General features: G+C 31.4%; 1 protein-coding gene across 1 annotated transcript in view; it reads left to right on the top strand.

The window, feature by feature from the left end:
* The window catches only part of LOC128192680 (uncharacterized), a 45,576-nt gene extending 19,259 nt beyond the window's left edge, over positions 1–26,317 (top strand). The window contains exons 7-20 of the mRNA XM_052865560.1: positions 18,925–19,031; positions 21,199–21,347; positions 21,614–21,702; positions 21,936–22,067; positions 22,512–22,728; positions 22,845–22,935; positions 23,617–23,681; positions 24,237–24,366; positions 24,788–24,885; positions 25,008–25,100; positions 25,234–25,335; positions 25,509–25,643; positions 25,811–25,901; positions 26,014–26,317. Coding sequence (XP_052721520.1) covers positions 18,925–19,031; positions 21,199–21,347; positions 21,614–21,702; positions 21,936–22,067; positions 22,512–22,728; positions 22,845–22,935; positions 23,617–23,681; positions 24,237–24,366; positions 24,788–24,885; positions 25,008–25,100; positions 25,234–25,335; positions 25,509–25,643; positions 25,811–25,901; positions 26,014–26,154 — 1,640 coding nt within the window. The 3' untranslated portion in view covers positions 26,155–26,317. The remainder of the gene's footprint in view (positions 1–18,924; positions 19,032–21,198; positions 21,348–21,613; positions 21,703–21,935; positions 22,068–22,511; positions 22,729–22,844; positions 22,936–23,616; positions 23,682–24,236; positions 24,367–24,787; positions 24,886–25,007; positions 25,101–25,233; positions 25,336–25,508; positions 25,644–25,810; positions 25,902–26,013) is intronic.
* The last annotated feature ends 967 nt before the right edge of the window (positions 26,318–27,284 follow it).

The following is a 27,284-nucleotide window of genomic DNA, read 5'->3' as shown; positions in this document are numbered from 1 at the left end:
TGGCGTGTAACCATCCTCAGGTAGTGTAGATTCAAGTTTGTTCAAATCATAGTCCCTGGTGGTATGGCAACAATAGGGGAATGGAATTTTACATAGGAATATATATATAGAGAAAATCTTTAAAAATCTTCTTCTCAAAACTATTCGACAAGGAAAGCTCAAATTAAATTGGGAGCTTCCTCAGATAGTATAGATTCAAGTTTGTTCAAATCATGGTCCCTGTGGGTAGGGTGGGGCCACAATAGGGGAATCAAGTTTTACAAAGGAATATATAGAGAAAATCTTTAAAAATCTTCTTTTTTAAAGACTATTTGGTCAGAAAAGCTTAAACTTGCGTAGAGGCAAGGTAGTGTAAATTCAAGTTTGCAAAATCACAGTCCCTATTGGTAGGGCGGAGCCGTGATGGCAGTTTGAATTTTTATATAGGAATATATAGAGAAAATCTTTAAAAATATTCTGGGAAAGTTTTAGGTCCAAAACTAAGTACTTAGTGTGAAAGCACAGGTTATGCAGATTTAAGTTTGATGAAACCATGATTCCCTAGAGAAAAGTGGGGCCACGAAATGAGAGGGGGTATATAGGAATAGAGAAAAATCTTACATGTACAACAACAAAAGGGGCTTCGTATTTACCTAAAAAAAAAAGAGGTGGATAAAAATTGGCAGATTTCAATTTTTTTAGCAAGATCTACTGTACTTAGTTGTCAAGATATTTTGATACTGTAATTAGATCAGAATTAAGGCAAGTGTTGCTCAGGTGAGCGATGTGGCCCCTGTCATGTCCACAAAAAAAGATTTGTGAAAGGTTGTGTTTAGAAGGAAATTTGATACATATTAACTAACATATGTTTTTCGGCTAAACTGAAGTATTCAATATACGTATACATAAAGGTATAAATAATTGCTGTATCATTTGTGCGGCTCAAATCAACGGTGGTAACGTTTTATCTTTGCACTTTGGTCGTCAACATTTGTACAAACTTCATTAAGTAATGATCCAAAAAAGGCATACCATTTTTTTTTCAGATGATAAATTAAAGGTCGTGTTAATGAAAAGACTCTTTCGATAGACAAAAAGCATGGTTCACCCCCTGTAGTTTTATTGTATTTAGCAGCAGACGTGATAAATACATGTAATTACTTTGTTTTTCATCTAAAAGAATATCATTCTTGTTGGTTTGAAAACATAAAAAGTACCAGTATAACTTTGATCACAATGTCAAGGCCTTAGACTCCGGTCCACATCGATGGTACTGGGTAATCGCGGCGAAGCCAGTGTTTTATACAGAAATTTAGGGGGGGGGGGTGATCGAAATCTGTTTGTTACTGTCATGTACACTATGTAATTTATAGTAAGCATCAAGGTCTTTGGTTAAGGACACTACTGTAGATGTACAACATATAAGTGCATTGCTTTTCACTCTAAAATGAAACGTAAGGAATTAATAATTATGTCGCGTCATTACCTCTGAATAATTTTGCTCCGTTTAATTTTTAATTGATTAAATAAAACACATAATACAATCTAATATTAATAGCAAAATAAATTTTTCCGTGCACGTATCATTTATCCAATGTGTTAAAAAATAATATGAAAAACATTTGCTAAATACTATCACATAAACGTGCGTATGGTTAAAATTGTGCCGCTAAAATCAAAAGAGTAGGATTAACTTGTGCCGATGTATGATTTTACAACAAAATATCGCATCAAAAATGACAATTTTTTTCGAAATATTATATTAATTTTGCTCAGGTGAAAGCATTTTTTTGGCAATGGCAAAAGATCGGGGGCAAATACTATTTTTGTCCTGTAAGTCATTTTGTTTTCTTTTCTTTCTTCCAAGCTTCGTTATACATGCAGTATGTATTTGTTAGTTGTTTAAAATTTAACAACTATTTTTATGCACCGATAGAAAACTTAAATTTTTGAACCAATATTAAAAGCAACGTTTCTTGCCTCGAATACTCTCTCTCTCTCTCTCTCTCTCTCTCTCTCTCTCTCTCTCTCTCTCTCTCTCACACACACACACACACACACTTGTATAATGTCGAAACTCACTACACCAGACTTTACACCTGGAATTCGCTACACCATGTTTTAGTTATGCTATTCAATATATATTTACATTTTTGTGTAAAATAGGGATTCTATTTACTATTCTGCTACTTGAAACAAGGAAAATTTTACTCTATAAGTTCATGATTTTACACCTTATAATCACTACATTAGGTCACATGACTTACTGTGATTACACACTGGAAATTCACTACAGTGTGTAAATCCCCCCCCCCCCCCATGTGGAGCAAACAAGACGAACGATTTTCAATTTCAGTAAAAATATAATTTTTTGGCTTATAAGCATTGTTTATAGTATGAATGTTATGGTGTGAGTCAAAAAAATGTTTTCATTCTGTAAACATGACAAATATGGGTTTCCAAATTAATCTGCACGGTGTTTTATGCAAAAATATTGATCATATACTGTATGAACGGATTTTGACTCCATCCTAAAAGTGCTTTTAAAGGATAAGTTTTTGTAGAATATGGGTGTTCGAATCTTAGCCGACTTTTTAAAAAAAAATTATGTTGTTTCACACAAGACATTCTTTTAATATTAGATTTATTGAAAAAATATTTAATACGCTCTAGATAACGATAAAAAAATGCGTAATGTTCATGTTCTGTACACACAATGTCGCATAATAAGCTAGCACAGATGTGAGACCATGATATTCATGTTCAGAAAATAAACTAATAAAACAAATAAGATAAGTACAAAGTATAAATATATATTTGTTAATTTGTCAGAGAATGATGTTTTATACTATACATGTACTTATGTTCATTTTCAAATGTAAATTTCTTTTTATATGACTGTATATATCCCATTTCAACATTCTAGGTGCGGGGGATTTGTCGGGCATTGTACGCTCTTGTCCTTTAAAACAATAATCATCCATTACTGAACACAGAGAGAGAGAGAGAAAGAGAGAGAGAGAGAGAGAGAGAGAGAGACGCATAATTTCATTTTATTACATTTCAAATATTTTTTTTCTTTACATAGATAAACGTTATTTACACCTGTCAATTAAAATTAATATATTCAGATCAGACCTGGAGATTCATCAAGTCCTGCTCATCAAAATACTATAATTTTGCTTGAACAAAATAGGAATGTTGTATATGTTTGCTATTTTTCAGTATACAAACAACATCATTAAACAAAGGAGAGAGAGAGAGAGAGAGAGAGAGAGAGAGAGAGAGAGAGAGAGAGAGAGAGAGAGAGAGTTAAAACAGACATGCAGGCAACAAGACAAAGAAAGATATGTATCATTATTAGACACACACCACAACAAGTCAATACACTTTTGATACTACATTGTTGACACACACAACATTGTCACTACATTGCTGATACACACAGCAATGTCACTACATTGTTTATGTACACACAGCAATGTCACTACATTGTTGATACACACAGCATAGTCACTACATTACTGATACACACAACAATGTCACTACATTGTTTATGTACACACAGCATAGTCACTACATTACTGATACACACAGCAATGTCACTACATTACTGATACACCCAGCAATGTCACTACATTGTTTATGTACACACATCATAGTCACTACATTGTTGATACACACAAAAAAGTCACTACGTTGTTGACACACACTATAGTCACTACATTGTTGATGCACACAGCAAAGTCACTACATTGTTGATGCACACAGCAAAGTCACTACATTGTTGATACCGACATCAAGTCACAACACTGTTGATACATATTATAAAGAAAAAGTATTTACTTTAACTGCCTTTGTTGTGTGTGTTAAATGCTACACGCAGCTGATATAAACTTAATAAACTACCAACTTGTCCTTCTTAAAATAGCAAAAGTGTAATTAGTGTACTGAGAGCTTTAATCACGCCAGCAAATATTCCCATACATGAGCATACTCTTGATACACCTCAGTCCTGTTTTGGGCCAATCTTATGTACATCAATTTTTCAAGTTATACTCAATATGCATTTATTGTCAAAATTGTTGAGAACTATATATGCATGATAGTAAGTAAATTCCAGATTAGCAAGGCGGGACAGAATTTTGAACATTTCTTCGCGTATGCATGTTTTCTATATTAAAAATTATCATAGATATATTATAATAATATTAATCTATTATTTCCAATTTAACGTACATGTATATATCATTAAATACGTACGACTTAATCTAAATAAAACAGTGATTTATATTTTATTTTTCCAAGAAGCACTTTTAATGTTTTAGGGAAAAACAATTCTATCCTTCTGACTATGCGGGGCCACTAGGCTATCTGCCCACTTTGCACCAGCTTTCTGTTCCATTATGCCTAGGGTGGGAATCGAACCCACATACATAGTCAAGAATTCATTATAAACAAGCAATGTGATAATATTCAATAATGTAAGAAAGAATAAATTAGAGTACAAATATTATTAAAAAAAAGATTAAAGGTTTATTTGAGTGTGTTATTATACTGACTTTTAAACGTTAAAATGAAAATTATGGGTTTCCTCATTGGGGTGTAAATTTTTTATTAATGAAGATTTCCTATAACTAATGATTGTTATATCATTGTAATACTGTGATTAAGGAGGAATAAGGATACAAACATTGATCCTAAAAGATTTAGGAGTTTCATAACTGATCAACAATACTGATTTTGTAACTTTGAAATGCAAATTATGGGTTTTCCTCATGGGGGTCAAACTTAATAATTATGGGATTTTTTCTTTAATAAATGGTGAAATTTCCTTTGCAGTAATGTAAGAAAGAATAAATTAGAGTGAAAATGTTAATAAAAAAAAGATTAAAGGTTTATTTGAGTGAGTTACTATACTGACTTTTTAACGTTAAAATGAAAATTATGGGTCAACTTGTGGGGGTGTAAATTTTTTAATAATGAAGATTTCCTATAACTAATGATTGTTATATCATTGTAATACTGTCATTAAGGAGGAATAAGGATGCAAACATTGATCCTAAAAGATTTAGGAGTTTCATAAGTGATTAACTATACTGATTTTGTAACTTTGAAATGAAAATTATGGGTTTCCTCATGGGGTCTAACTTAATAATTAAAGGATTTTTTCTTTAATAAATGGTGACATTTCGTTTGCAATAATGTAAGAAAGAATAAATTAGAGTGCAAATATTAATCAAAAAAGATTAAAGGTTTATTTGAGTGAGTTACTATACTGACTTTTTAACGTTAAAATGAAAATTATGGGTTTCCACGTGGGGGTGTAAATTTTTTATTAATGAAGATTTCCTATAACTAATGATTGTTATATCATTGTAATACTGTCGTTAAGGAGGAATAAGGATGCAAACATTGATCCTAAAAGTTTTAGGAGTTTCATAACTGTTTAACTATACTGATTTTGTAACTTTGAAATGAAAATTATGGGTTTCAGCATGAGTGTCAAACATCATAATTATAGGATTTTTTTTTAAATAATGGTGACATTTTCTTTGCAATATTGTAAGAAAGAATAAATTAGAGTGCAAATATTAATCAAAAAAGATTTTAGATTTATTTGAGTGATTTACATGTACCATACTGACTTTTTAACGTTAAAATGAAAATTATGGGTTTACTTGTGGGGGTGTAAATTTTTTATTAATGAAGATTTCCTATAACTAATGATTGTTATATCATTGTAGTACTGTCATTAAGGAGGAATAAGGATGCAAACATTGATCCTAAAAGATTTAGGAGTTTCATAACTGTTTAACTAAACTGATTTTGTAACTTTGAAATGAAAATTATGGGTTTCCTCATGATGGTCAAACATCATAATTAAAGGATTTTTTCTTTAATAAATGGTGACATTTCCTTTGCAGTAATTTAAGAAAGAATAAATTAGAGTGAAAATATTAATAAAAAAAAGATTAAAGGTTTATTTGAGTGATTTACTATACTGACTTTTAACGTAAAAATGAAAATTATGGGTTAACTTGTGGGGGTGTAAATTTTTTATTAATGAAGATTTCCCATAACTAATGATTGTTATATCATTGTAATACTGTCATTAAGGAGGAATAAGGATGCAAACATTGATCCTAAAAGATTTAGGAGTTTCATAAGTGATTAACTATACTGATTTTGTAACTTTGAAATGAAAATTATGGGTTTCCTCATGGGGTCTAACTTTATAATTAAAGGATTCTTTTTTTTAATAAATGGTGACCTTTCCTTTGCAATAATGTAAGAAAGAATAAATTAGAGTGCAAATATTAATCAAAAAAGATTTTAGATTTATTTCAGTGAGTTATTATACTGACATTTTAACGTTAAAATGAAAATTATGGGTTTCCTTGTGGGGGTGTAAATTTTTTATTAATGAAGATTTCCTATAACTAATGATTGTTATATCATTGTAATACTGTCGTTAAGGAGGAATAAGGATGCAAACATTGATCCTAAAAGTTTTAGGAGTTTCATAACTGTTTAACTATTTTGAAATGAAAATTATGGGTTTTCCTCATGGGGGTCAAACTTAATAATTATGGGATTTTTTCTTTAAATAATGGTGACATTTTCTTTGCAATAATGTAAGAAAGAATAAATTAGAGTACAAATATTAATCAAAAAAGATTTTAGATTTATTTGAGTGATTTACTATACTGACTTTTTAACGTTAAAATGAAAATTATGGGTCAACTTGTGGGGGTGTAAATATTTTATTAATGAAGATTACCTATAACTAATGATTGTTATATCATTGTAATACTGTGATTAAGGAGGAATAAGGATGCAAACATTGATCCTAAAAGATTTAGGAGTTTCATAAGTGATTAACTATAATGATTTTGTAACTTTGAAATGAAAATTATGGGTTTCCTCATGGGGGTCAAACTTAATAATTATGGGATTTTTTCTTTAAATAATGGTGACATTTCCTTTGCAATATTGTAAGAAAGAATAAATTAGAGTACAAATATTAATCAAAAAAGATTAAAGGTTTATTTGAGTGAGTTACTATACTGACTCTTTAACGTTAAAATGAAAATTATGGGTTTCCTCGTGGGGGTGTAAATTTTTTATTAATGAAGATTTCTTATAACTAATGATTGTTATATCATTGTAATACTGTCATTAAGGAGGAATTAGGATGCAAACATTGATCTTAAGAGATTTAGGAGTTTCATAACTGTTTAACTATACTGATTTTTAACTTTGAAATGAAAAATATGGGTTTCCTCATGGGGGTCAAACTTAATAATTATGGGATTTTTTCTTTAAAAAATGGTCACATTTTCTTTGCAATATTGTAAGAAAGAATAAATTAGAGTGCAAATGTTAAGAAAAAAAAAGATTAAAGGTTTATTTGAGTGATTTACTATACTGACTTTTTAACGTTAAAATGAAAATTATGGGTTTCCACCTGGGGGTGTAAATATTTTATTAATGAAGATTTCCTATAACTAATGATTGTTATATCATTGTAATACTGTCATTAAGAAGGAATAAGGATGCAAACATTGATCCTAAATGTTTTAGGAGTTTCATAACTGTTTAACTATACTGATTTTGTAACTTTGAAATGAAAATTATGGGTTTTCCTCATGGGGGTCAAACTTAATAATTATGGGATTTTTTCTTTAAATAATGGTGACATTTTCTTTGCAATAATGTAAGAAAGAATAAATTAGAGTGCAAATATTAATCAAAAAAGATTTTAGATTTATTTGAGTGATTTACTATACTGACTTTTTAACGTTAAAATGAAAATTATGGGTTTCCACGTGGGGGTGTAAATGTTTTATTAATGAAGATTTCCTATAACTAATGATTGTTATATCATTGTAATACTGTCGTTAAGGAGGAATAAGGATGCAAACATTGATCCTAAAAGATTTAGGAGTTTCATAACTGTTTAACTATACTGATTTTGTAACTTTGAAATGAAAATTATGGGTTTCCTCATGGGGGTCAAACTTAATAATTATGGGATTTTTTCTTTAAATAATGGTGACATTTCCTTTGCAATACTGTAAGAAAGAATAAATTAGAGTGCAAATATTAATCAAAAAAGATTAAAGGTTTATTTGAGTGAGTTACTATACTGACTCTTTAACATTAAAATGAAAATCATGGGTTTCCTCGTGGGGGTGTAAATTTTTTATTAATGAAGATTTCTCATAACTAATGATTGTTACATCATTGTAATACTGTCATTAAGGAGGAATTAGGATGCAAACATTGATCTTAAGAGATTTAGGAGTTTCATAACTGTTTAACTATACTGATTTTTAACTTTGAAATGAAAAATATGGGTTTCCTCATGGGGGTCAAACTTAATAATTATGGGATTTTTTCTTTAAAAAATGGTCACATTTTCTTTGCAATATTGTAAGAAAGAATAAATTAGAGTGCAAATATTAATCAAAAAAGATTTTAGATTTATTTGAGTGATTTACTATACTGACTTTTTAACATTAAAATGAAAATTAAGGGTTTCCTCATGGGGGTCAAACTTGATAATTATGGGAATTTTTCTTTAAATAATGGTCACATTTTCTTAGCAATACTGTAAGAAAGAATAAATTAGAGTGCAAATGTTAAGAAAAAAAAAGATTAAAGGTTTATTTGAGTGATTTACTATACTGACTTTTTAACGTTAAAATGAAAATTATGGGTTTCCACGTGGGGGTGTAAATTTTTTATTAATGAAGATTTCTTATAACTAATGATTGTTATATCATTGTAATACTGTCATTAGGGAGGAATTATAATGCAAACATTGATCCTAAAAGATTTAGGAGTTTCATAACTGTTTAACTATATACTGATTTTGTAACTTTGAAATGAAAATTATGGGTTTTCCTCATGGGGATCAAACTTAATAATTATGGGATTTTTTCTTTAAATAATGGTGACATTTTCTTTGCAATAATGTAAGAAAGAATAAATTAGAGTGCAAATATTAATCAAAAAACATTTTAGATTTATTTGAGTGAATTACTATACTGACTTTTTAACGTTAAAATGAAAATTATGGGTTTCCACGTGGGGGTGTAAATATTTTATTAATGAAGATTTCCTATAACTAATGATTGATATATCATTGTAATACTGTCATTAAGAAGGAATAAGGATGCCAGGCTTGGGGTAATGCTAAATGTAATGGTAATGCATTGCAATGCATTACATGTTTTCAAAGTAATGCCAGTAATGTGTAATGCCTCAAAATTTGCATTACAAGTAATGCTAATGTAATGCATTACTTTCAAAAATCTAGTGTAATGCTGGCATTACATGGCATTACTTTGCATTACCATGCATATTTATGCATGTTCACTTTAAAAAATGTGATGAATAAATGAATAGTTGAAATTGAATTTGATTAAATTTATTTTTAAAGAAGAAAGAAATAATTTTAATTGAGAAAAAAATGTTTTAATTGTACATGTTTTATTAAAAAAGGTTTTTTAAAATTCATTTTTGAATTGTTTATATTACTAAAGATAACAGCACAATTTCATAACATTTTTATGAGTGTTGTTATTAAGAGTTTTAAATCATTTAAACAGTTTACTCCAATTAGTTTGCACTTCAATAAGAAATGTGTCAACAACACACTATGCCCCCAGGATAATCTAAGTATCAAAACAATCTATTGTTATAAGAAGTGCTAAACACCCCAATCCCCTTCCCTTCGCTATGTCACAATAGAATAGGAGACAGACATGCACCTTTAAAAGCAAAATGAATGTACTGTCCATCCATGATGAAAATCAATATCACTTCCAATATTATAACCTATTTGAAATTAATCTTACTTATTTTCTCTCTCTGTCTCTCTCTCTCTCTCTCTCTCTCTCTCTCTCTGTCTCTCTGTCTCTGTCTCTGTCTCTGTCTCTCTGTCTCTCTGTCTCTCTCTCTCTCTTGTATATTAATTACACTGTACATTAGTTTGGACTGATAGAAAATACAAGATTTATGTATTTAATCTATTATTGCACTTAATATATCCTAAGATAAAGATCGTCAAACAGTATTTTCCAGTCCAAGCTTTGACTGCTCCTGCAAAACATTTATTTAGTATAGCCTGGAAGATGAATGCATTTAAAAGATGAACCCTTTGAAACTTCGATCATAAAGTGCAACAGCAATCTTTCGTCTTAAAGTGTCCTCTGTAAAAAGAAATACGATTAAAATATGTTAAGAAATATAACTGGGAAAAATCATCTGTTTATAAATTAATAAAATTAAGTGTCCAAAATTATAAAGATTTGTGTAATCTGGGGATATATCTATATTTAGCCTTTAAAAACCGCAACATTATTTCATAAATTGTTTTTTGTTACGCATGTTACCCTGTGTCTCTATTTCATATCTAATATTGTATCATGCCAAATGTCTATAAATATCATTTTACTTATGTAATATGTTGTTCATATTGCAACAATATGATTATATATTGAGCAAATAAAGAATGACTCTTGTTTATTCATTGCATTTGAACCTGATACTGAGCATGAAGCTGTAGATATGTTAAAGAGTGTTGTATATTTGAAACATTTGCAAAATATCTTTATTAGCTTTACTTACAAAAAAAAAGTAATGGTAATGGTAATGCATTACTTTACTCATGTAATGGTAATGTAATGCATTACTTAAAAAAAATCAAGTAATGGTAATGGTAATTTAATGCCCAAATTCATGAAGTAATGGTAATGTAATGCATTACTTTACAATGTAATTCGCCCCAAGCCTGAAGGATGCAAACATTGATCCTAAAAGATTTAGGAGTTTCATAACTGTTTAACTATACTGATTTTGTAACTTTGAAATGAAAATTATGGGTTTCCTCATGGGGGTCAAACATCATAATTATAGGATTTTTTCTTTAAATAATGGTGACATTTTCTTTGCAATACTGTAAGAAAGAATAAATTAGAGTGCAAATATTATCAATAAAAGATTTTAGATTTATTTGAGTGATTTACTATACTGACTTTTTAACGTTAAAATGAAAATTATGGGTTTCAACGTGGGGGTGTAAATTTTTTATTAATGAAGATTTCTTATAACTAATGATTGTTATATCATTGTAATACTGTCATTAAGGAGGAATTAGGATGGAAACATTGATCCTAACTGATTTAGGAGTTTCATAACTGTTTAACTATACTGATTTTGTAACTTTGAAATGAAAATTATGGGTTTTCCTCATGGGGGTCAAACTTCATAATTATGGGATTTTTTCTTTAAATAATGGTGACATTTTCTTTGCAATAATGTAAGAAAGAATAAATTAGAGTGCAAATATTAATCAAAAAAGATTTTAGATTGATTTGAGTGATTTACTATACTGACTTTTTAACGTTAAAATGTAAATTATGGGTTTCCATGTGGGGGTGTAAATATTTTATTAATGAAGATTTCCTATAACTAATGATTGTTATATCATTGTAATACTGTCATTAAGGAGGAATTAGGATGCAAACATTGATCTTAAGAGATTTAGGAGTTTCATAAGTGTTTAACTACACTGATTTTATAACATTAAATGAAAGTTATGGGTGTACTCAGGAGAGTCAAACTTCATAATTTTAGGATTTTCCCCCGGAATGAATGTTGATATTTTCTTTGTTTTTTGTGCAGTGAATAAATAAATGAGGGTGTAAATATTAATCAAAAACATGTATGGGGTTTATACTAAGTGATTTACTATACTAATGCTTTATTGATAAGTTGAAAATTATGGATTTTCTAATAAGGATTTAAGCTTTTGATAACAGAATTAGGGAAATATAAAGAAAAGGTACATACTATATAAACAATATGATAAACAATATTGCTGATTTCTTTTTGAATATTACAAAGTTACTCTACAATGAAAACCGCGAAAAATATATACTCAATTTTAAATGAAATGAAAGCGCATACTGTGCAGGGTGTAAATTTGAAAATAAGCAAATAAGTGTTTATTTTTTAATGATGGGGTGTTCTTTGTAAAGCATTAAGAGAGTATGATTAAAAGAATTTGCAGTTAAAGCCCTACTTTAGAAATATTGTGTATGCCCGTATTCTTTTGCTTTCAATTAATTCATATGGTCTAGATTTGTATTGATCAAAGTTAATGTTAATTTCGTTTAATTTCTTCTTTAAATACAAGTATTTAAAGAATACAACACAAAAATTGTACAATTAAATCCTTTAAATTGTTCAAGAAACTCTAAAGGAGACGTATTTTTTAATTGAGCTGCATGCAATTTGTTGAAAAGTTTAGATGAAATTCTAACTGTTCGCGATTTTATTAAAATTTTAATGATCTACCAAAACAAAATGAGTGTTTAATTAAAACACAAACGTTAATAAAAACGCTCACTGTATGATTACTCGAAGCTTAGCCTTGTAAAAATCTAAAAGAAATTCATCTCAACCAACAGATTTCAAGATCAGATTGAGCAAAAACATTTTTTCTTTACATACCAAAGGGATATATTGCTTTAACAGATATTCATAATAAACACAAGTAATAATACGTTTGAAAACCTATCAAAAGTGTCAACAGAATAATAAAACACATCATTTTTAACAAAAAACACTTACATTTTCATTTCCTTCAACCCGACCTTGTTTTGAGAGGAAGTTGAATTCGCGCATGCGCGAATAAGATCCAGGGGAAAGTGTGTAACTACCCCATTTTGACACGGTAAGTGTGTAACAAAAATCATGTGTAAACCGGAAAGTCACACTAAGCTATGTTTTATATTTTCTGGGTAAAGCACGTCGAAAAATCCCGATTTACGGCGTTTTCAAACTCACTACACGGGTGCAAGTAGTGAGTTTTGAAAATGTAGTAAGTCGCACGTGTGTAACCTAGTACATGTAGTGAGTATCGGGATTATGCAAACGCACACACACACACACACATACACACACACACACACACACACACACACACACACACACACACACACACACACTATGAAAAAATATGGTTGATTTTGGCAAGAATATGATTGTAGCATGTAGCTAGGTCACGGAAAGCTTTGTCATAATTCAAATTTTTATTTTGAACTTATGGTCGCGTACGGTGTTGGTGTTAATTTCGGTAACGTCAAAAACGTCAAAAACGTCATTTGACTCATAACGTAATGATACATTATATTAAGCACAGCATACGAAAAATTAAAAAATAACAACTTCATATTGATTTTTTCTGCGTGTAAAAGATTTTGTATTTCAAAACTGCAATTTCAAAATATCTTTTAAATATGCACAACCAATTCTTAAGTTCACAACGTTAAAATGTTTCAATATTAGTTCAGTTCAGCGATATCAATGTTCAAAACCATGTGATTCACTCACAGCTTGTAATATTGTTAAATGAACTTCCTCTGAAATTTGCAATGTGTCATTGATTTTTCGAGGTAATGGCCTCGGATAACTTGTGTACCTCTTCTGTAAGCAGCCCCCCCCCCCCCCACCTGTCCATGTCATCTTTTTGTAGAACTGATTTTGAACTTGCTTTCATTTCATAATAATCATTTTCATTATCGTCACAAAGTACCGCAGATATACAGTCTTTTGTAATTAAATTTGATAATATTTGTGATTCCGATGTTTCGTTCTCTGGGTCTGCTGTGTCATTATCCAAGCCTTCTTTTGTGAAATAAATCAGTGTTGCATTGCCTAAACTGTTACTGAGATCGCATTGCTCAGAATTGCCCTCAATGCAATCTTCGCAATTGTAACAAGATAGGGGTCGAATGTAGTTTTCACCAGAAATAACTGACACGAGCTGATGAATAGATCTGATTCCCGGCAAAGGTTTATATAACCTTGCTTTTTCTCTAGGAATTTCTTCTACATATTCAAAAATCCTTCGTCGAACATTTGTAGAGTCCTTGGGAGTTTTAAGTTTTTCTTTTGCAAACAAATAGAGGCCTTTCGCATCTTGTATGATGCAGGTACCCCTAATGACGGCAAGATCAGCATGATTTTTTAAAAATCCTCCCGCTGCATCTTGTGGGCCCTTTGCCTTTGCGTGGCTGGGTTCAAAAAAATTTCTAATTAACTTTTGATAACAAAATTCTGAAAGGTAATCTGATAAGTCGCCGAAACAATGGCGACTTTTATATTGTGCAGCACAACCATCGCAAAATTCATGCATTGTTTTGACCTCGTACGTAATGGACTTTAGGTAGTCAGAAATAAGTTTTTGACAATAATGGGTAAAATGTTGATCATGCTTCTTATCAGGAGATATGACATAAAAGTGTTCCGTAACTATTTCTGTTTTTTTCCGCAGTACTTTCCAAACCGTCTAATTCAAGGATAGCATGCCTGTGAAGTATGGTTACATGAATGGAGACTTCCGTTTTTTTAATAATAATTTGATTGTATTTCGTTCCTTTCACTACAACGATAATTTTCGGAAAAGTCATGAATTGTAACGCAGTGATTTTGAGGTAAATTCTGAACCAAATATCTCAATTGTTGGACTTGCCATTGAGCCCCCATATTATGCATTGGAAATTTTTCGAAAAGCTTAATCATATATTGGAAAAGTTCAGCAGGCTTTGTAACCTTTTTTACGAGCATCAGTTTCTTGGTTTCGCCTCTTTTTGACTTAATGTTTACATAATCAAAACACTCCCAAGAAACATCATGCAGGGGAAGCGTCGTCAGTTCTTAGTTCCTTGGGTGCAAGTGCACTTTCTTAACACCACATTCCAAGCAAGTTCTGTCTAAACATGATTTGTTATGTAGACCGTCGGAATTAGTAGGACAAAGAGTTTGATTACTTATTTCATACATATCATGATATATTACAGGGTCTTTCTGAATGACATACATGCTTTAAAGACGTATTTCATTTCAAGATGATAACGGCAGCAACAAGTAACTCGATCCTTTTGACGAGCTGGGCGAATATAGTAAGGTTTACATGCCTCAAAAAGTCTTTGAGAAATACGAATTTCTGGGTTCTTTGAAATAAAGTCGGCATATATTTCTGTTTGTGTTTTTTCTAAGATATGAACAACGTGAGAAGAATACTGTTTTGGACCTATTCGAACCCTTTTCACGTCATTTTTGTTTCCAGTTGGGTGCGAATTTTCACCCAAACACCAAAAATCATACACACGTTTTCGGGTATCATCAGACAGAGCATCAGATCTTGTTTTCCGCTTTGTATAAGTGAACGATGATGATTCCGAATGTAAGATTTTTGTACGAACTTTGTACACTTTTGATATTCGACGGATCGGAAGACCAAGTTTTTTTGCTAGTGAAGACTTTGCTCTTGATTTTTTAACATTTTCGCCGCCGAAAGAAGCTGTTAGAAAATCCATGGCCTCCCTTGCTTTGTCGCAGCGCTCAACTTTTAGCTTTGAAACCGATTCTTTTATGTCACACAGAACGGACAATTGAAGAGTAGCTGATTCCTTTTCCTCTGGAGAAGGAATAATTTTGCAGTTTTGAAGTAATTTAACAGTTGGAGAGTGAGCATTTTTAGAAAGGCCGCAATGGTAGCTGCTCTTTTTGTCGGGGATGTCGGTAAATTTCTTTTTAATTTTCTTACAGCTAGACATATTTACATTTTATTATTAAATGGTGACCTTAGGTTACCGTACTCTGTATTTTCGCTCCGAATTTGGCTGTTGTGTTTGTTTTTTTGGTGCCATCTTTTTTGTGCAAGCGATTTTTGTTTCCGCATAGATTCCTCCTGTTCAATTAATAATTTTAATCTTCTTTCCTTTTCTTTTTTCTTTCTGTTCTGATTATTTTCTATTTTAATACGTTCTCTTTCGCGCTGTTTACGTTTTCTCAGCGAGCAGCTTTGACTGTCTCTTCTGAAATTCGATGTACATTCATTGTAAAATTTATCAGTAGTCTACTGTTTTAAAAATTAAAATCCACAAATTTTAAACTTTATGAATCTATACGTATTTTTTTATTAGTAGTATACTCTGCGGGACAAAAATATCTAATTTGGTTTGTTTTAGCACTTAACCGAAATCATTACTGCCCATTTACTTGCAGCGAACCTGTTTTACCTTTCGGCGGAAAGATATTGGAGTTGGAATCAGTTTTCTATTTTTCCTCCACTCTCCTCCTCCATTCCCGAGTCTGTTCTACCCTTCTCTGTTTCCTTTATTAATTTTAATTCTTCCCGTCATTTCGTCATTTCACATGTACTCATAATGTCGTTATTATTTCATTTGTATTAATGAATTAATTCGACTCGTTAAGTTTGGATATTTGGCATCAATTTTATATATATATATATATATATATATATATATATATATATATATATATATATATATTGCTACTTTTTCACAAAATAATGTGTAGGTACATGTATTTATAATTTTCACTATAACTGTTTTTATGAAGAAAATAAAAATGTACACATAACGTTTTGAGCCCTTGCGTCATTTTACGTACCCGTGACATATAATGTTGACATCATTTTATTTGTAAAAATCAATTATCTTGATTCGTAATGTTTGTATATTTGGCATCAAAAATTTTGGGAGAAAAAGCACATTTCTAACTGGGATTCATTTTTGTGAATTTTTTACGCCACTTTTTAAAAGAAGTGTCCAAGTTATTTTCTCTTTTCATTGCTAATGCAATTTAATGTATTTTTATGAAAGTGTGACATTCATGTTGACATTTTCATACGTCTATATTAATAAAAATTGCGGACACATGTTCTTTTTTTTAAATGGTTATACAACCTACGAAAATGCACATTCTATAATGATTTTTATTATTATGAAATATAGCCAGGAATTGTTTTTATAAGCATGATACTTGTGATCGCCATGCTGCGCATAACGTTCGACTGTGAAATATCTCTCTTGTGACACGTGTTTTCAAAAAAGAGTTGAATAAACTCCAGCATAATGGTTTTGTCAACAAATGCGTTTAAATGAGGAATTAATAGAAGATATATGTATACAAATTTACTGCCAACAATGCATATACATATTATTTAAAAAAAAAAAAAACTTCAATAGATCATTGCAAGATCCTGAATCACAATTTATATTTTGTAATTTACCTGAGCCTGGCGTGGCCATTTTCAAGTTTTGTTACCCATCTACAACTTCATTCTGAGAATTCTTTGATCCGGCGTTGATTTCTGGCCTTGATTACGTCAAAAACGTTTTGACGTATATCTGTTACATCATCACAGTAATTAGTCGGCCAAAAATGTTCCCCCCAAAATGAACATTCACTGAGATATTGTAGTTTATTTGAGATATGTATCTTTAAAGTGTTACCTATCTACATGTCATTTTTAGTAAAATTTTATAATAAGTTTTTATCACCAATTTATCAAATATAAAAAAAAATCCTACATGTTATGACATTTTTTATTGAAGTCCACATGCATTCGAACAGATTGGTATATAAAATTTCATATTTCCCGATTTCTTGTTTTAAAAAATAGTCTAATAGTGTGCGCGCATTCTGAAAGGACATTTTAACACCAACACCGTGTGCGACGGTACCATTTTTTTTTCAGATGATAAATTAAAGGTCGTGTTAATGAAAAGACTCTTTCGATAGACAAAAAGCATGATTCACCCCTTGTAGTTTTATTGTATTTAGCAGCAGACGTGATAAATACATGTAATTACTTTGTTTTTCATCTGAAAGAATATCATTCTTGTTGGTTTGAAAACTTAAAAAGTACCATGCAGTATAACTTTGATCACAATGCCAAGGCCTTAGACTCCGGTCCACATCGATGGTACTGGGTAATCGCGGCGAAGCCAGTGTTTATACAGAAATTTAGGGGGGGGGGGTGATCAAAATTTGTTTGTTACTGTCATGTACACTATTTAAATTATAGTAAGAATCAAAGTTTTTGGTTAATGACACTACTGTAGATGTACAACATATAAGTGCATTGCTTTTCACTCTGAAATGAAACGTAAGGAATCAATAATTATGTCGCGTCATGACCTCTGAATAATTTTGCTCCGTTTAATTTCTAAATGATTAAATAAAACACATAATATAATCTAACATTAATAGCAAAATAAATTTTTCCGTGCACGTATCATATATCTAATGTGTTAAAAAATAATATGAAAAACATTTGCTAAATACTATCACAAAAACGTGCGTATGGTTAAAATTGTGCCGCTAAAAATCAAAAGAGGGGGATTAACTTGTGCCGATGTATGATTTTACAACAAAATATCGCATCAAAAATGACAATTTTTTCGAGATATAATTAGATTTGCTCAGGTGAAAGCATTTTTTGGCAATGGCAAAAGATGGGGGGCAAATACTATTTTTGTCCTGTAAGTCATTTTGTTTTCTTTTCTTTATTCCAAGCTTCGTTATACATGCAGTATGTATTTGTTAGTTGTTTAAAATTCAACAACTATTTTTATGCACTGATAAAAAACTTAAGATTTTGAACCAATATTAAAAGCAACGTTTCTTGCCTTAAATACTCTCACTCTCTCTCTCTCTCTCTCTCTCTCTCTCTCTCTCTCTCTCTCACACACACACACACACACACACACACACACACACACACATATCGATTTCTATGAAAAAAATATGGTTGATTTTGGAAAGAATATATTATTGTAGCATGTAGGCTAAGTCACGGTAAGCTTTGTCATAATTCAAAACTTTATTTTGAAAGATGGTTCTGCAGTTACAATCCTAGAACTCTCCCCACTTATTTCTTGATTGATAGGTATACATAGACGGTTCTAAAGAAAACCAATGCATTTAAGCGCCATCAAAACCTTTGAGGACTCTAGCATAGTTAATGTTTTAACATAATTAAATATTGTGAATCAAATATCCCCAAATAAATGAAGTGGTGGTTTTTTTTATTGATAATGTTATTTATTTCAGAATGGATGCTTCTGACAAGAAAAGACTACTGTAAGAACAATAATGTGTTCACGGCATCCTTTACGACCGTTACATTCCCACCTGTGCTAGGAAGCAATATTTGTTATGTGAGTGCTACATGATTTGTTCCTATCATGGCCAATGAAATTGGTGAACCCAGACAGACGTAAACTAACAAAACAAGAAATGGTTTTCCGCTCAAGAAAATTTCTCCGGGTTTTTTTCGTCGTCATCATCACTGTATGGCGACTGCATTATTACTAAAACCGATTTGGTTGGACTTTTCCGATCGCGTCGCGTTCAATTCTATCAACTACCTCATACATAAACAATACCCACACCTTAACCCTAATTTTTTTTATTGGTGCATTCAGCTTACCGCTGATTGGTTGCTGGTTAACTCATACTAAAATTATGCACGGACAGAACAACAACATATCAGAAAATGAAAAATTCACATGGGTACTCGTGACTGTCGAAATTGGGCTATTTTTCGAAAGTGTACACGTGATAAAACATGCATACATGCGGTACATACATATATAGCTATAGCTCTATGTAGAAATTTTAGGGTTAGTGAAAATAAAGCTACAGTGCATACAATACTTACATGTACAAAAACACTTTACGGCAATTTACCGAGCATTAAAATAACGCTATTTTTGAAAAGATTTACCATACCACATTTTGTGCAAATAATCCATTTAAATAATTCTTCATTTAGTTTACTACTGTTAATAATTATAGCTTTACTCGCCCCAAACTTTCTCCTATTAAACAACTTTTAACCGTACTCGGAAAGCGGATCAAGAGCTGTATAATTTTTGGTGTATGTAAACAAACCAGTGTACATGTATGGAGCTGGTGATCGGTGGTTCAGAGACAGGTTAAATAAAGAAATCTGCAGTAAATTGTTTGGGGATATTTTAGTATATATATTTACACCGAAAGTGATGGGGCAACAGAAGAGAAACGAATCGGACACTTGCCTAATGAAGACGCACATGTACAAACCCCCTTGCACTCTCCACTTCCGTCTCGTTCTTTCACACCATCGCTCAATTCTTTTATTGACTGTCGATTGCCGATCGAAAGGTGTAGAAATAGAGGAATTCATATCTATCACTTCGACTGGCAAGTTAGTAGGTAATAAATGTGCATTATACATTTACGGTATTTACATGAAATGAACGCTTAGCACATGCAACTTTTAAATATTATATTTTTTATAACGCCGTACTCTGGAACGTAGCTTGAGGCTATGGTTTAACGCCCGTTTACAGAGAGAGAGAGAGAATTTTGTACAGAATTTAAACATATGGGATAGTCGATATTGACTCCATATTGGGGGAAAATGAACTGTTCTGAGGAATCCTTCAGCTCTGGCATTGCATAAGCGTGTACTGATAACTCCACCAAGTTGACCGATCAGAAAGTTTTCACAACGGCGGCGTGTATAATTTATGCATGACGTAGCTGACAGAAATGATCGTGACGCTATAGGAAAAATCCAACCAAAGCGGTTTTGATAATTTAGCTTCTGAAAGACATGACAAAAGTCAATAAAGTTGGCATATACATTTACATATAGATCGCATTGAGTGAAGTTGGTCTTTTTTTTAAATAAAAGTTTATTTAATGTAATTTAATTCTAAGAGTGATAATTTAAACAATGAAAAATAGGGTGGGTGTCTAAAAAATCTTAAAAATCAACTACACCAGAAATACCAAAATTGACAAGAAAGCTACTTTAAATTTTGAGAATATACATTCAAATTAAGATCGTCTAGATTGTTTCAAATTCATGTAATATTATATATCAACAGATCACAACTGAACTATTTGGACTTATTCATCAAGATCGTGAAGAAGACATCATATATAACGATATATATATATATATATATATATATATATATATATATATATATATATATATATATATATATATATATATAGAAGCGCCCCCCCCCCCAACCACCACCCACGCGCATAACATCTAATTCTATTAAAAAACTTTTCTGAAACATTAGTATAAAGTCATGGTATTACAGGAAATTCGGACAAAATGTGTCCCATTCTGCGTTAATACGTGTTTTTTTTTTATCTTTGTTTTCCTCAGTAGTATAGATGATACATGTAGGAATAAACTCTCGTAAGCGGCAAAGTGACCAAGTTTATAATATAAAATCTAACGCTTTTAAAAGAGTCTGTGCAAACGATGTATTATGTATAATGAATATTATGGTAAACAACTTTCTCATACTTTTGCAGATACACTTGACAACGTATGGGAATTTACGCTGGCATTGGAGAATTTGTTTCCTCAACCAAATGTGCAGCAACAGGACAATACCTGGTGAAATCAATGCAACGCCTTCACTACATCACTACGCATATCCTATCTCAAATGTATCACAAAGGTATGTGACTCTAGCCTCTAGCGTAAAACAATATTTATTCTTTTTTTGACACAATATAGGCTATGATGAAAAGGTGTAGTATCACATAAAACGAATGAATAACTCATAATATAATTGATATAGCATTACATATTTTATGAATTGGGTAATTTAAATTTTAAATGTACATCTATCAGTTTTAGAGTATAAAAACTTGCAAACGTTTTCAATAGTACTACCATGTGTGATTTTCAAGGTCCTAATCCATTTGTTGGTTATTTTTTTAGGTTTAAGTTAGAGTTTAGCACTGTTCATCTTGATAGTAGGACTTTTCTAGGAGTAATAAGGATCGCATTCTCAGAATCATGTTTTCCGAGTAAGTTATGTAATTCTAATATACATTGTAATTGATAAAATCGATCTTTATGCATGTATTGTACTGTTGTATTTTGAAAGTATATTTCTCCAATCTCTGAAAACTCAGTTTTCGTCAAATTCCCAGGCAATTGGTTGTTATAAGCATGAAGAACTCCAATACTGATCAAGCAATATAACAATATGGCATAATATCGAAACAAGACTGTACTTTATAATGGAATTTATTTACAGATTCCAATTCTTCATCTACAACAGTGATACCTCAAGACTTCGCACAGAGTACCGTACAAGGAGAACCCAGTACATACATGGTTGCCGCCATTTTGATTCTCTGTTTTCTAATTCTGTTCATAATCCTGCTCGGTATGTTCACTCTTGCTACATTGTACCGTGAACATGTACATAAAACATTCACACTTGCGAATGAATAAAAAATGCTTTCATCACACATTTATTCGAATATCAAATGAATATCGCCAATGTTTAATTTCTCTATTTTTCTGCATGTAAACCTATAAGCTGCGTGACTTCGTGAAATATCAATTTGTTTGTATATACCGGTGCATCAGATTTTATTCCGTGATAATTTTTTTAATGTATAAAGTCCAGATTCAAATCGTGATAAAAAAAATAACACATGTTTTTTGTGGGGATTTTTTTAATGCCACAAAATTTCATAAACAATATTTATTTCTAACAAATTTTACAAAAAACCCAATTGTATAGTTATAATACTCTCAAATGTCAATGTCCACATAATGGCCGTACTCATGATCACACACTACTGATACTACGTTTGTATTTCAGGAATTGTTCGGAAAAGAAAACGTCTTTGCCTAAACTACAAATCAACTGATTCTCTAGACAACAAAGTATCGATACACGATTTTCTGGCATCCAAATCAGTAGAGAAGACGTTGGAGGATATACTCACCGAGGGAAATCCAAACTACCGTTGGTACAGCCATCGGTTGTTGAAAGGAACGATAGTGGAGATAGACAAGTCCCAGATTCAAATCAACACGTTAGTGATTTCTACGATAACATCACCGTTTTTTGTAAAGAATATTTCATATTGAAAGAAAATACCGACTGGAATTTTTTTTATTTCATTATTATTATTTTTTTTTTTGCTTCTAGCTTATTAGGAAGAGGTGCTTTTGGAGAGGTATTCAGAGGAATTTTGCTCGGTAGAGAACGAAATGGAAATAATACTGATATAGCCGTAAAGGTAGTTAAACAATAATGGATATTGTTTCTTTAACTTTCTTTACACACATGATGCAAAGTATCTACTTATGCTCTAAGGTTGTTATAAATATTTGTTATACTTTCATGTTAAATACTGAAATCTGATTGGTTAAGACGCAGTTAATAATATTTACTATTACCCTCAGCGTTAGCAACGCACTTGGCAACGGGTAACATTAAAAAATGTTACATGCGCGAAAATTATGCGCGTACGGTTCGCTGTAGAATTCACGTTATTCCTATATAAAAGCAGTAAAATTTTCTTAAAAATTTTAAAAAAGACATTCAGTATAACAAAATAAATAGTGCCTGTTTGGGAGGATAACAGTTGAAATTGACACCCCTCGAAAACCATTGTCAACCTCCGCTTCGCGTCGGTTGACAATGGTTTTCACGGGGTGTCAATTTCAACTGTTACCCTCCCAAACAGGCACTATTTATATAATAATACATGTACCATATAAAAAAAAAACCCTCTCCCTCTCGTCCCAATGGTGATCGAGATGGGAGAGGGGAGTTGATGTCATAATCATTCAAACTCTATTCTTTTTAGAAAACTTTTGCATAATTCAGCTGAAGTAGTATCAGATTAATAAACAGCACAAAAACTTAATTTTATTATGTTGTGTTTTATTTTTCATTAACTCTCTTTATTTCACAGCGGTTATCAAAAAGTGCAGATGAACAATCCCAAGACAAATTTTTATTGGAAGCTTTGATATTATTGTAAGTGGTCTGATATCACGATACGTTTTAATACATACATTTAATGCGTGAAGCATGTGTGTGGATTTCATATGTCGTGTTTTATCATGTTTTGTCTATTTTGCAAGTTTATTAATTGATGTAAAATGTATGTATTTTGCAAAAAACATTGAAATCATTTATATTTGCAATGAATTTGTGATACGCAAGTTAGTTCGTTGAGGTTTTTGTCGCATAGTCAGAGAGTAAAGATTTGAGAAAGAAATACAATACAAAAAATTAGTATATGTGTTGTTTAGTGAGGAATTTTCACTGTCAATTCAAAACTCCACAATTTAAGAAAATACAACATCATACTAGAACCTTTGTTTTATAAAAATTAAAAATTGAGAGTAAAATAATAATGATTTAAAGTCTATCTTGATCGCACGTAATTAAAAAAAGAATTTATAAATAAAAACGTGTCAAGCATTTTATGCGGATATGGTTCTCTTTGAAATCTTATAAAACATTTTAAATTATTGTTACTGCAAATAACAGTTACTGTTTACTGACATTTGTTTTTTTTCATTGCAGCAAGTTTCAACACAAAAATATAGTGAAATGTCTGGGAATATCCTCCTCTAATGGGGGCTACATGATATTGCTTGAACTTATGTTGGGAGGAGACTTAAAAACATTTCTACGAAATACCAAAGATAAACAGGTATATTTTCTGACTTTATTAGTTTCTGTATGATGAATTCATATGACTATATATGATACACTGCGTTGTATATAATCCCAGATTTTTGCATTTCTTTTCGCGAACGAAAAATATTCGCGATACTGGTTCGCAACTTTGGTTAGCTACCCATTTGTACCCATATCAACAATTACCTTTCTATGATCATGTATACACATACATGTACGTTATCATAATACATAAGTTTGACTAAGCCTCAATCGTGAACTACATGTACTTTGGTTTGTTTGATTCTATTGCGAAATAAATTAGATTTAATTTAATTTTAATTTTTTTATTTTGTTTTTGTGAAATAAAAAGCATGCAGAGTCTCCATGATCTCTAATCTTTACTTTTTAATAAGTTTTTTAATCAATAAAGGTTGCATTTTTCTTTTTGAAAGACCCAAAAGTCGACCTTGAAAGTGTCCGAGCTTCTAAGACTTGCGGGTGACATAGCTTGTGGGTTAAACTATTTGGAATCTCTACATTTCGTGCACAGGTAAATTGCAAAAAATAACCACAAAGTTTGAAGTTATTTAAGCCACGTATGTATTATGCCATTTGGTTAGATTTTTTTTCAAAATGATATATTGATACACAAATATTTCTCTTTGATTGAAGGGATGTGGCTGCCCGGAATTGTCTACTGACAAACTTAGGACCCAATAGAGTGGCTAAACTTGGAGATTTCGGTTTGGCCAAAGACATTTTATTGTGAGTTAATCAGAAAATCAAATTCGTACTGATTCTAGGTTACCACAGTAGCCTGAAATAGTTTCGTGACTTGTGTACGCATGTGCAATTATTATAGTCATTAGACTAAGTTTTTTAATCCTACCTTTCATAGGCATGACTATTACCGGAAGGAAGGAACCGCACTACTTCCGATACGGTGGATGCCACCGGAAGCTTTCTTGGAGGGATATTTCTCCTCGAAATCAGATGTTTGGTAATTGTGTATTAACATTTTATCGACAAAAATGAAACTGATAAGTGGTATCGGCTACATTGTATATGTTAATACTTCTTTACCGATTTTTTTTCCAAAGCTTTATCTCGGTGCATTGTTCTTCATTTATATTATTGAAAGATAACTAGGCTATTTTATATTCCGAATTAAAGGGCTTTTGGGGTGTTAATGTGGGAAATATTCACGTCCGGATTTATCCCTTATCCTGGTCTACAAAATAACGATGTGATGACATTCGTTAGGAAAGGGGGACGACTCGAAATCCCTGCCATTTGTCCTCAGTCAATGTACGTATTACGTCGTCGATTTTGATTACGTGTTTTCATTTCTGGCCATTTTTTTTTTTTTACTATTATTTTGCGAATATGCAAGCAACAAGTTTTAAACATGTTATTAATTAATTGGCACTATACATCTGTACATCTTCCAATTTGTTAGTTTTGTTGTTTTTCAGATATGATTTAATGTGTTGGTGCTGGCAAAACGATACAGTTGAGAGACCATCTTTCCAAACAATTTATAAGTTTTTAGTGATTACACACAAGGTACGGGTTGTTGTTTTTTCCCTATCCTTTTAACCTACAGACATGTACTTATTCACCCTGTAATTTTGGGGAAGTTTTATAAAGATTTAAATCGACTGTTAAATTATTTCAGAAATTTCAGAGCGAGGAGTGCTTATCTAATGACCAATGTAATGAGGATAGATCGTCTCCACGTTATTGTTCCAAAGTTTTCAATGAAGAGGAAAGTTCGCCGTTAATGCTCATAGACGAAATATGCCGAGGAGGAATGTGACTTGTTTATATGCCAGATATTCTTTATTGCATAAAGTTGCTTTATATGATTCCTTGCCAAATGGACCATTTCCTTGGAATGATTCTGGATCATCACCAGATTTGTAATATGATGCGTGGACCTAGAGTTTTTTTCCCTGGAGGATTGGGATGGGGGCAAGGGACAAGGGATAGTTTTGTTTGCGCGGAGGGGAGGGAGAGGGTGCCTATTTTTGGTTTATTAGTAATAAGTTTGAATTTTCTGGTAGAAACCCGGTACCCTTATCCCCCTCTAGATCCGCGCATTATTGTGTAACTGATCATGTACGTCATCATTGCGTCATTGTTATCTGAGACATGCATATATATGATTTGAAAACAATATTAGCGTTTTTGATTAGTCATATCAGTCATTTTAAAATACTTTTCATCTTTGAAAAAAATTCGACATAAGCACTAAATCTTTAACTCAAAAGGTAAGGAGCTTATTTAAGTTGGGGGGTTTTTTTACCACAGTAAGAAGGAGTATAAAGACTTAGTTTGCCCCAACCCCCCAAAAAATTGCCTTTTTATCTTGTGATAATGTGTTTTTGTGTTGATTTTGAACTTTATTAGTTCTTCATTATGTGATTTAAGTGTACGCGTATAATTTTCTTTCAAAGCAAACTATCATTAACCATAAGTTTATACATGTAGTTTCATCCACATTGATGTCTCAGTCTCCCGTAGCAAACTTAAATGTTGACCGCCAGATCTGGTTGTGTGATAGTGTCAGGTGCTAACAGGTTCCCCTTCTAACGTGAATGAGATGTGTTTTATTTTGTATTATAAATTCTATGCTTTTTGTACCTTACATGAACATGTACATGCATTTAAAATACCAGTGAAAATTGTTCATCTAATTCGAATCAGATTAAATACACTGAGGCCGGTTATATGTAATATTTTTTCACTACATGTAAGTTCAAGTATATGCATGCAAAAAATAGTGTGCATTTAACCAATATTGATGAAGCTATATCAAAGCAGTGTTCTGGTCTCTGTGAATTAATAAATCGAATTTTATTTATACAAATATTACATTGTCAACTACAATTTACATTGTTTACTGAATGTATTGTTTAAGATTATTAAAACAATGATTGTGTATTT

The sequence above is a fragment of the Crassostrea angulata genome, chromosome 7 (genome assembly GCF_025612915.1).
Source record: "Crassostrea angulata isolate pt1a10 chromosome 7, ASM2561291v2, whole genome shotgun sequence".
In the NCBI taxonomy this organism is placed as follows: Eukaryota; Metazoa; Mollusca; class Bivalvia; order Ostreida; family Ostreidae; genus Magallana; species Magallana angulata.
Note: the sequence above shows the minus strand (reverse complement) of the source record. Positions and strands in the feature narration are given on the sequence as shown.